At 47.9% G+C, this 11,280-nt stretch overlaps 2 protein-coding genes across 2 annotated transcripts; both read right to left on the minus strand.

Moving 5' to 3' along the window:
• Window positions 1-5,634: 5,634 nt before the first annotated feature.
• On the minus strand, window positions 5,635-7,974 carry LOC136517695 (dof zinc finger protein DOF3.6-like). The gene is made up of 2 exons (XM_066511337.1): window positions 7,604-7,974; window positions 5,635-7,139 (listed from the first exon to the last, which is right to left on the minus strand). Exons 1-2 carry the CDS (start codon window positions 7,652-7,654, stop codon window positions 6,087-6,089), a joined length of 1,104 nt encoding a protein of 367 aa, XP_066367434.1. The 5' UTR covers window positions 7,655-7,974; the 3' UTR covers window positions 5,635-6,086.
• A 1,390-nt stretch (window positions 7,975-9,364) lies between these two features.
• Window positions 9,365-9,889, minus strand: LOC136515198 (uncharacterized). The gene has a single exon (XM_066508865.1). The coding sequence runs from the start codon at window positions 9,887-9,889 to the stop codon at window positions 9,365-9,367; it is 525 nt and encodes a 174-aa protein (XP_066364962.1).
• Between the last annotated feature and the right edge of the window lie 1,391 nt (window positions 9,890-11,280).

Below are 11,280 nucleotides of genomic sequence, written 5' to 3' on the forward strand. Positions count from 1 at the left end.
AACAAGGTCTTTAGCCTAGTTAGACCTAACCTTAGATATACATCGGCGTCACATCAACATTGGACCTCCCTTCACTTTTGGCGTCAGCTAATTGGGTGCTATCAAAGATGGGTCGTTGGCAAGATGGACACCATAAGGTTTTAGAATCATGGAACAAGTGGATGAATTATTCCCCACATCTTTTGCCTTTAATTTCTTCTTTCAACTCGGATTTATAATTTATCCGCTCAAATTTTAGATAATTATTAAGTGCAGCCTTAAGATCAATCCTAATATACGATGGGAAATGATAAAATTCACTTACACACCAACACTTGAAATGCAACAAAAAAGGGACACCCTATAACTTTTGAAATGAACCTTGCAACCTTCAATTCAAGTTTCGTTCCCCCCTTTTCTCAAATTCGTGCCAAGAACTGAGATTAGCATGAGAAAGGTGTAGGGTTTGTGGGGAGGGGAGACTCTATTTAGCACAAAGCAGTGGTGAGCACTCGATGGCGTAGGTCTACATACTTCCGCCCGTTTTAAACTGTAGGTTACTTTAGCTTTCCTAGATACATATTGTTTGCTATGTATCTCTAGACATACCCTATATCTAAATACAACCCTGTTCTGCAGCACTACTTTAGCAGTACTTTTCAGTGAATGAACAACGTTTTTCTCTCACAACAAATCAGCATAAACATCAGCATAAGCCAAATTTCAGCGAAACGAACATGACTGTGTACTTAGAAAAGCCAACACAACCTATAATTTGAAATAGAGGAAGCATTATATCAAGCAATAATATTCCTAGGACGCTGGAGACAAGACATCATTCGATATTATTCCTCCAAACAAAACTTAAATATATTCCTTGTTATCGACACCGTTGTCTTCCACTGCAACTAGTAAGTACTATATATTCTTCAGAGCCAGTATTGGAGTTGGTTGGAGACGTGCTTGCTTCCAACACAGCGAGCTGATGAAAGCATATGAAGGTACGGGGACATTATATTCCAAAGGAACCGATGCCATATATATATCGCCATCCAAGAAGAAGGTACATATATATCGAAGACATTTCAGATTTCAGTACGTAAGCCAGTGCAGTTACAAATGTGGAGGGCAGTAGTCAGTCAATCGATCAGTTGTCTGCCTGGCAACATGATGGATATGGATCGATGATCGATGGAAATCTGATGCGAGCTGAGATACCTTAATAAAGAATAAATGTGTGCTATGCTTGTCGATTGCATTGTCCTCCACGCACGCACGCACGTAGGCATGGGTTAAATCATTGAATTCCATTCCTCATCTATCTATCAATACATCAGGAATCCAAAAGAAGACAAAGAAAACTATACATGCAACAATGGAACATGCATGCATGCATGGTGCAACTATACTACTCCCCCACCCAAAAAAAAAAAACAATTCTAAAACAGCATCATGTTTTAGTATATTAAGTTTGACCAATTATAGATAAAAAAATATAAATATTTATAATATCAAATAAATATCATTAGATAAATTACGAAATGTATTTTTCATAATAAATTAATTTAGAGCTATAAATGTGAATACTATTTACTAGAGACTTTATCAAACGTAAAGCACTCTAACTAACATGCAACTCATAGTTGTATCTTTTTAGAGACAGAGGTAGTACTGTACTCTCTCTGTCTAGATCTTTCTCAGCAGTAGTCACTGCTATGTGGACTGTGGAGAGGACTAGTAACTGTATAGGATAGGAGATGAGGGGGGTTATATGTCTGTTGATGCATGCAAGAGGATTGTGGGAGCACGAGTGCATGTGCATGGTGGCTTTATTCCCCCAAAGGGGAGAACAGGAGTGAGGACTGCATGCTGGATTGCTCCTCCTGGGAGGAGGAGGAGGAGGAGGAGGAGAGAGAGAGATGAGCAGCAGGGGAGAGAAGAGGCCGGGCGGGTGGGTCAGTAGGGCTCCCTAGGCCTTCGAGAAAGCAGCCCCAATGCAAAGCAAAGGCAACCCCCAAAGGCAAGCAGCGCAAAGCAGAGAGAATCTGATTCCCTCCATCATCTCCTCCCTCCGACTAACATGCGCAAATCAAGATCAAGAATTCGGTCCAGATCTTGGAGGACCATTCGCTCGCTTCCGACGATTCCAATTCCAACAATTCCGATACGCCCGCGCGGGCCACGCCAGCCTTCCCGCGGGCGCCATTACCGATCCACCATGCATGCAGCTATCTTTCTTCTAGCTACTCCCAGTCCCTCCCAGACGACGACGACGACCACCACCACCACCATGACCCTTCTCCTTCCTTCGTCCTACTATAGCTAGCTAGATACCAGCTGCATGCATCTCTCTAGCTAGCTAGCTCCTCCTAGTCCTTCTCTCTCTCTCTACATTCTCTCTCATCATGCATCTCTCTCGTACGCTCTGCTTGCTTTGCTGCTGCCTTGCTTCCTTTCGCTTTCCTGTACGTACCTGCACTTCTGCCGGCCGGCCGGCCCTCGTGCTTTTGGGAACACCGTTGCACTCTGCATATACTGCTTCGTTCTAAGCACGAATCCTGCTACTGCTCTCTCTTTCTCAGTGTCGTTCCATCTCAAACTTCTATGCCTGTAACTATATTATATACTGATCTGCTATATCCACAATCCTGCTGGTCAGCATGCATGTAGGCAGGCTCTTGATTTTTCATCAGTCTGATTAAAGTCGAGAACCTGCATGCATGTATTCTGATCAGTATATAACATATTTGTCTTAAGACAAATATATAGCTACCGACCTACCCATTTCACCGGCCGTCGTCGGCCTCCTCGTCCTTCTCGCTCGCTCTTCCATATATAGATATACATATATGTCGTCCTCGAATCATTCTAAGATCATCCACACATTGATATATGCGTGGCCTACCTAGCTGTGGTTTACGTGTCATATATCATATCATATTTCTGCTGCTAGCAGATCCATCACAAACTCATGAACAATTCTCTTTCTTTTTCAGGACCCCCTCCTTTTCCTTTATTCTATGCCAGCAGTGCCATGCATCATGAGCATCTATCTTGTCCTTACATGTATCAACTATAATATAAGATATTAATTTTTAATATCCTATTCCTACCGGTATCGTATGACGACACTCTTGCATGGCACGCTAAGAGTAAGGTTTTTTTTAATGAGCTAGAGCTAGTTAATCGTTGCGCTAAAAATTAGCTTAAATTGGCCAAGATTGACTAGCTAGATGGCTAACAACTAGTTAAAGATTTGTTTAAAATATTAGCCTTCCTGTTTGGATGCACTAGAGCTAATTTGAGCTAATTTTTACCTATCTAGTGATTAGCCCTTCACTATGTCATATAATATTTGTAGGGGCGGCTCTAGAGGCTTTATAGGGGCAGTTTGCCTAGCCGCCACTACCCAATCGTCTCTACAAATAATGCATTTGTAGAGGTGGTTCCCAGACCGTCCCTACAAATTGATTTACAGAGGTGGCTGGTGTTATCAGCGATCCCTACAAATCGATTTTTAGGGACGGCTGTATATTGAGTCGCCCCTATAAATTAATTTCTAGAAATCATGAAAAAAGAGGCAAAAAATAGCAAATTTTTTAATCTGAGGAGGTCCCCACCGGCAGCCACACACCCACTCAATGGTTGCAACATTTTTTCATAATTTTTGCACACTTTGCGTCGGCCAGGATTCGAACCCGCAATCTCTCGCTCGCACGCAAACTCCTCTACCACCGCACCTCACGATAACTTATGTCTACAATCCATTTTGGTTCCCCACATATTATACAAAACTAAGCATAAATTGATTGTTTGAGGCCCTAAACTAATTCAAATGAAAAAGTTGTCGACTACAAAGTTTTATAACTTTTTGAGATCTACAACTTTTATTTTGGTAGTTTCTCCATCCGAGGTCGTTTAAAAATTTTGAATTTCAAATTTGAGAAATTCGAACGTAGTTTTCCATGACAAGATGATTTCAAATGAAAAAGTTATCAACTACAAAGTTTCATAACTTTTCAAGATCTACTACTTTTATTTTTACCGTTTCTCCATCCGAGGTCGTTTAAAAAATTAAAATTTCAATTTTTTAGAAATTCAAATGTAGTTTTCCTTGACAAGATGATTTCAAATTAAAAAGTTGTCAACTACAAAGTTTCATAACTTTTCGAGATATACAACTTTCATTTTGGTTATTTCTCCATCCGAGGTCGTTTATAAAATTTGAATTTTAGTGCTTCATTTTTAATACTCCGTGTCTATTTGTAGGGACTATTCAATATTGAGCCGTCCCTACAAATCTGATTTGTAGGGGCGGCTGGATATAGAGCCGCCCTACAAATCAGGTCATTTGTAGGGGCGGCTGATAACATCGGCCGCCCCTACAAATCTATTTGTAAGGGCAGCTCATTTGGCAACCATTTGTAGGGGCGGCTCAATATAGAGCCGCCCCTACAAAGAAAGTGAGGCGTTGCCACAAATTATTTTTGTAGTAGTGCTTGTATCGAAACAGACCCTAATACTAGTACATGATACTACTTTTGAGCTAATGCTAGCTTAATTCTACACCTGTCGTATGTGTGTAATAAATTTATCATCAGCAGTTTATTGTGTATATATATATGTTCCTGTAATTTGCAAGTAAGAACACAGCTTCTACCTAGGAATATATCTATATATAGGTCCTGTTCGGCTTACCCTATATTCGACTTGTTCGGTTTTTTTTTTCAGCCGGAACAGTGTTTTTCTCTCACAACAATTCAGCTAGAACAGTGTTTTCAGCCAGTTTCAGCCAAGTTTCAGACCAGCGAACGGGGCCTGTCAGATGAGGCCATGAGGGTATCTATCTATCTATCTCAGTCTAGCCCCCCCCCCCCCACCCCCCTATATATGTTCCTGTAATTTGCAAGTAAGAACACAGCTTCTACCTAGGAATATATCTATATATAGTCAGATGAGGCCATGAGGGTATCTATCTATCTCTAGCCCCCCCCCCCCCCCCCCCCCCCCCCACCCACCCACACACACACACACACACACATATATATGTGCAGTGCAGAGCTCAGCAAGATGGTCTTCATGGAACACAAAAGACCTTGGATTTCATCACGCTTGCTTTAGTACGTTCTATCACTGTAAAAAGATGGTAAAGTAAAAGGTAAAAAACAAGCAAAAGACACACACTTTTGAATGGGCCTCAGCCCGCTCTTTGACTACACCCCTTTTTCTGCACGAATAACACTAGAGTAATTACACGACGCTATATTTGCATATGCCACTATAAATTAATTAACTATATATATGGGTAGCTATATATATAGCCTACAAATATTAATAGATTTATTTATGTACTAATATTGCATGCTCGGGAAACATCTAAACTCTGTATATATACCAACAGCATGTATGCATGAAATTGATGATTCTATGCGCTTCATTTCTTCTGACTATATATGTTTCTCCAGTATTTCTCCTATGATACAAATATACCATATATATGATGGTCAAATTAATGAACACATGCAACTTGGTTGTTTACTTGTCATGATTAGCCAACCCATGCAGTTGCACCACTGCTCAAATTCACCAATCATACTCCCATTTACAGTAAAAAAAATGAACACGGCTGTTCATGCATGTATGGAGATTGGAGAGAGAACTGTATATAAATATAAGGTTAAAAGGGGGGAATAATTGACATATGATAGGTGTTTTCATGAACAAAATGATGAACAGCAGTACACATTACTTCACCCCAAATGATCGACAGTAGTAGTGAAACCTAATAAAGGGATCAGATAATAAAAAGAAGAAGAAACATAAAACAAAGTGACCATGCAAGCAGCTAATAACTAGCAGCTCATGATAATAATATTTGTGCATGATCCGACACACGGCTCTCCAGTTCTTGTGAAGCAAACATTTGCAAATGCATGCTACTAACCTTTTCTATATGATGATCATCACAATACCATCGATCACACACACTCATCTATCTCTAGCTAGTTGTAGGAACGAACGAAGATCGATCGATCAATCGGCCGACACGATCGTAGCATATTGTAGCTAGCTGGACCTGAATTGTTGAGCTCTCGATCGATCAGCCATTACAAGAGATGGTTGCCTGTAGCGGCATTGGTGGAATAGGAAGTGTAGCCACCAGCAGCAGCGAGGTGGTGGTGGTGATCGCCATACATGCCTCTTGGTGCCGGGTAGCTCTCCCTCTTGGTGGCGGCTTGCATCACATGGAGCTCCCCGCCGGATGACCCGTCTTCTCCCCCGCCGCTGCCACGGCCATGGCCATTATCACTAGTGTCTAGACCTAGCTGGAACATCCCTGGCGCTGCCATTGCCATGGACAGAGGTGGCCCCAGCGGGCCCTGGTCCATCGCATGCAAGAACGGGAAGCTCTGCATCTGCTGCACCCTCCACTGCTCCAGCCCGGCCAGAGCAGCACCGCCGACCGAGTGCGAGTAGGCATCAATGGAGCCGGGCTTCCCCATGGACGATATCCCGGAGAAGGTGGATCCGAGGCTCATGGCGTCGAAGTCGGCCAGGCGGAGCAGCGGCGGCAGCATGGACAGCCCGCCGCCACCCAGCATGCCACCGGGCCCGCCGGAGAGCGCGTTGGTCGTCGTCGCGGTGCAGGCGGCGGCCGACGACACCGTGGACCCAGCAGGAGCCTGCAGCGCGGCAGTGGCGGCCCCAGCCGACGCCACAGTCCCGGCGCCAGCGGCAGCCGCCTGCTGCTGCTTGGGCTTGGCGCGCCTGGCGTGGCGGCGGTACCCGCCGCCGACCGGCACGTTGCGGAGCGCGCCGCCGCGCGTCCAGTAGCGGCGGCAGGCCCGGCAGAAGTGGCGCGGCTGGGAGAGGGAGTAGTTGTTGAAGTAGCAGAACTTGGTGTTGCTGGAGTCGCAGCGTGGGCACTTGAGCCCCGGCTCCGGCAGCGGGATCCTCGCGAGGCGCGCGCGCTCCGCCATGGACATGGGCTTCGCGGGCCCCCCAACCTGCCCCCCGCCACCACCTCCTCCTCCATCGGGAAGCGCTCCCCCCATGATTGATTGCTGGAGAAGCTCATGATTGGCGTCGCCGCCTCCGCCACCGCCGCCGGCTGCAACCTGGTGCTGGTGGTGGGCTTCCTGCTGCTGCTGTTGATGATGCTACAAAATCGAAACAAAGACGAGAATAAATGAATAAAGCATCGATCGATCGAGGAGGGAGGAAACAGAAAGAATTTCATTCAAGCGGCGGCCAAGTATATACTACGAAGCTAAACTAGCTAGCAGATGATATATATATAGTATATATATGTAGTGTAATCTTGGATCAGAATATTTAGCAAGCCCTAGGTAGATTATTCTCTTCTTTTGAGCTGCTAGCTAGTATTAGTCAGTTGCAAATAGATAATATATATCACGGAGCTGCAGGCTGCTGCAAGCCTGCATCTTTCTCGATCCGCCTTTTGATTATTCGTGCTAGTAGCTTGTTCAAAAGAGAGTGAATAAAATCTTTGGGGAAAGAAAGAAAGCAAGCAAGAAAGAAAGAAAAGAAGAAAGAAAGGAGGAGAAGACCGAAGATGCAAATCGCGATAGAGAATTTGAAAACGGCAGGAGCGGAGGATTACCTGGTTATCGTTCCAGCTCGAGGAATCCAGGAAGGCAGGGGGGAAGATCATGGTGGTAGTGGTGGGTACGGCGGCGGAGATAGATGCTATGCTATGCTAGCTGTCGTCGCGGCGATGGATGGATCGGACGGAGAAAGCGTGTCTCAGTGTTTGTGCGTGCTAGGGTTTGCCCCTCTCTCTTAGCAGCTCTCGCTGCGTGCTTTCCCCTTGCGGCCGGTCTCTGCGGATGGATGGTGGATGGTGGTGGGAGCCTGGGACTGGGACGGGGAGATAGTGGAGGTCGGGGCGGCCGGGGGAGCTGAGGCCGATGGCGATGGGAATCAGCTAGCGAAGCGAAGCGAAGGCGAAGGAGACGGCGAGGGAGAGAGGAAAGAGAAAGGGATGCTGAGACGGGGACAGGGATGATATCAGTGAGTGATGATGAGTGAGGGCCGAGTAGAGCGGGGACTCAGGCTCAGCTCAGGTGGGGCCCGCCCGGCTCAGCGAGCGAGAGAGAGAGAGAGAGAAAAAGCATGGAAAAGTGGGCCTGCGCCATTCTGTCTCTGTGTGGCCTTATTTTTGTGCTGCTCCTGCTTTTTCCTCTTTTCCGTGGTGCTCATCACCGACCCCGCCCCCGGCCCGACCCATCAGCAGCCTCCCTCATCTATGCGCGTGTACATGCATCCATCAGTCTCTTGTTCCCTCATCTATGCGCGTGTACATGCATCCATCAGTCTCTTGTTAATTAGCTATACATAACCAACCCAGCAAATTGTGATGTGATAAGCGAAGTATATTATGGTCTCCTGTTTGATACATAACTCTAATGGTACGCCAGCTATTTTTTAGCCCTAATCTATCTAAAATCCTAAATACAGGGTGAAATAGCTGAGCTAACAATCACTACGGGAAACTGCTAATTTAGCGAGTGTCGAATACTTTACCGAGTGTCAAATATATATCGAGCACTCGGCAAAGACTCAGTTTGCCGAGTGCAACCATCAGCAAAATAAAACACTCGGCAAAGGCTATTTTGCCGAGTGCCTAGTACTCGGCAAAATATAGGCACTCGGCAAACCTTAATATGCAGAGTGTCAGGTCCTCGGCAAACTAGAGCACTCGGCAAATATTGTCAGAGGCATAACGGACCCAACGCCGACACATGTGGAGATGCCCTGGTTTGTAAGCATGGTACGTGACAACGTGCTCGAAACTTTCTCAAATTTTACTACAGCCTCGCATACGATAACACGGCATCTCCACAAGTTTCATGTTTTTTCGATTTCGTTTGCATTTTATGGAATTAAAAAACAACTCGCACGCAATTTGGTGGCGTTGCCCCGTGAGCAAGTTGATAGAAATTTCAGGTCAGTTCCTGGATGTGGCCTAAACTTACACTCACAAACATGAATGTCATTTTTCGAATCATTCAAATCCAATATTCGATGCACCTGCAGTTCAAACTCGTATTTTTCGAAAAAAATCAGCAAAATGGAATAAACTAATGAAATATAGAAAAAATCAGTCAAAATTTGAATATGTGGTTCCTGGTACTGTTGTAGGGCTACCAAAAATAATTGGTGGCCAAAATAAAAATAAATTGCCGAGTGCCAATCCGTGGCACTCGACAAACTTAATTATTTGCCGAGTGCCTAACGCCGGGCACTCGGCAAAGTTTTTAAATAAAAAGAGGGAATCTTCTTTGCTGAGTACCATAGATCTTGGCACTCGGCAAAGCTGTGGGCGGTTAAAAAAAATACGTCGGCCTCCCGGCCGACACACTCACACACACCACACACAGCACCGCCGCCTAGCCTCCCCGCGCCGCCCCGCCCCGCGTCGTGCTGCCCCGGCCGTCGCCACCGCCACCCCGCGCGCCCCTGGCCCTCGGCCCCGGCCACCCCACGACCGCCACCCTGCGTGCCCCTGCCACCGCCACCCCGCCACCGGCCACCCCGCGCGCCCCCGGCCCCCGGACGCCAGAGGAGGAGGGAGGAGGAGCAGGCCACCGGAGGAGCCCCACCCCGCCGCTCGCCTCAACCCGTCGGAGGTGCCCCGCCCCGGCCGTGCCGCCCGCCCACGCCCGCCGACCGACCACCGCCACCCCACCACCGGCCACCCCACCACCGCCACCCCGCGCGCCCCCAGCCCCCGGCCGCCAGAGGAGGAGGGAGGAGGAGCAGGCCACCGGAGGAGCCCCACGCCGCCGCTCGCCTCAACCCGCTGGAGGTGCCCCTCCCCGGCCGCGCCGCCCGCCCACGCCCACCGGCCGGCCCGCCCCGAGGAGGAGGAGAACCTCCGCGCCATCCGCCAGCCACCGGAGAAGGAGGAGGACCCCGCACCACCCGCCAACCCCGTCCACGCTGTCTGCCGTGCCCGCCCCTGTTCCGAGCAGAAGGTGGGAGAAAGGGAGGAAGAGAAGAAGGGGAACAAGAGAAGAGAGGAGCCCGAGAAGAGAGGAGGAGGAGGTGCCCCGCCCCGTCCGTGACCCTCACGTCGTCTGTGGCCTCCGACGTCTAGGTATGCCCTTCCCTCGCTTCATGGTGTACAATGCTGGTGAAGGAGGAGGTGTAGGTGTAGGTGTAGGTGGTGGTGGCGTGCAATGGTGGTCGTTGTGGTGGATGTGGTGGTGTGGTCATGGTCGTTGTGGTGGATGTCGTGGTGTGGTGGTGGTGGTGGTGGTGGTAGTGTGGTGGTTGTGGTTGTGGTGGTGTGGTCGTGGTGGTGTGGTCGTGGTGGTGGAGGTGGTGGTGGTGGTGGTGTGGTCATGGTGGTGGTGGTGGTGGTAGTGTGGTGGTTGTGGTGGTGGTGGTGTGGTCGTGGTGGTGGTGTGTTGGTGGTGGATTAATATATATCTGGCTATCGGCCATCGTGCCGTATTTGTTCCTTTGATATGTGGTTGTCGGCCATCATGTCGGTTTTTTCTTGCAGGTTTTGGAAACCTCCCCGTATAGGGGAGGTTCTGCCGAAATTTTCAACTTATAGTATTGTGTTTCTTCTTTTGCAGAGAAGAGCACGTCAGAGGGGACTCGGCGACCCCGATCCTCTTCGTCGGCATTGTGGGTCTGCCTGCACAGCATCGCCTTGTCACTGCCCTGACTCGCCACTACCCCGCTAGCCTGACTCCACCGCCACCCTAGGTATAAATAAGCCCTCCTCCCGTATCATTGTCTTAGATCGTGTAACCCAGTTAGGCGTCTCCCGTCCGAAAGAGATACAGTCGTAGGTATGCGGATCTTTGCATATCTACGACCGTATCTGTTTTGGATTGCCCACGTTTTTTGGACAGCTCGCGGATGCATAGATGAGTTAGTTTCCATGGTCTGCTCCGGTCCAAGACCAAGTTTCGGTAGCTCTTCCCTGTTGTTCTCCGGATACACACTCTCCCTACCAGGACGTGTATCAGGAGAATAGCGGGGAGGTGCCGCCGAAATTCCATCTCGGATAGGAGTAGAGCATGGAGACTAACCTCATCTACGCATCCGCGGGCGGGATGAGGACCTATCCTTCACCTATTAGATAGTACGAACACCATGTAGATGCAATTGCTCGTTTTATTACCCGCTTATATATATATATATGTCAGAGGATGGATAACCGTGACTGGATGTACACGGGCCACGCAAAGATGACCCCAGAATGGATGTGCAATACCTCTACTTTCTTAGACCATGCATTTGGCCTGGCTGCTCAAGGGG

This window comes from Miscanthus floridulus, chromosome 17, assembly GCF_019320115.1.
Source record: "Miscanthus floridulus cultivar M001 chromosome 17, ASM1932011v1, whole genome shotgun sequence".
Taxonomy (NCBI): domain Eukaryota; kingdom Viridiplantae; phylum Streptophyta; class Magnoliopsida; order Poales; family Poaceae; genus Miscanthus; species Miscanthus floridulus.

Excerpts from the sequence above, each read along its gene's own strand:
- LOC136517695 (XM_066511337.1), bottom strand. The coding sequence starts at position 7,654 with ATGATCTTCCCCCCTGCCTTCCTGGATTCCTCGAGCTGGAACGATAAC. Across the intron at positions 7,140-7,603 it reads CGAGCTGGAACGATAACCAG|CATCATCAACAGCAGCAGCA; the intron begins GTAATCCTCCGC and ends TCGATTTTGTAG.
- LOC136515198 (XM_066508865.1), bottom strand. The coding sequence starts at position 9,889 with ATGGCGCGGAGGTTCTCCTCCTCCTCGGGGCGGGCCGGCCGGTGGGCG.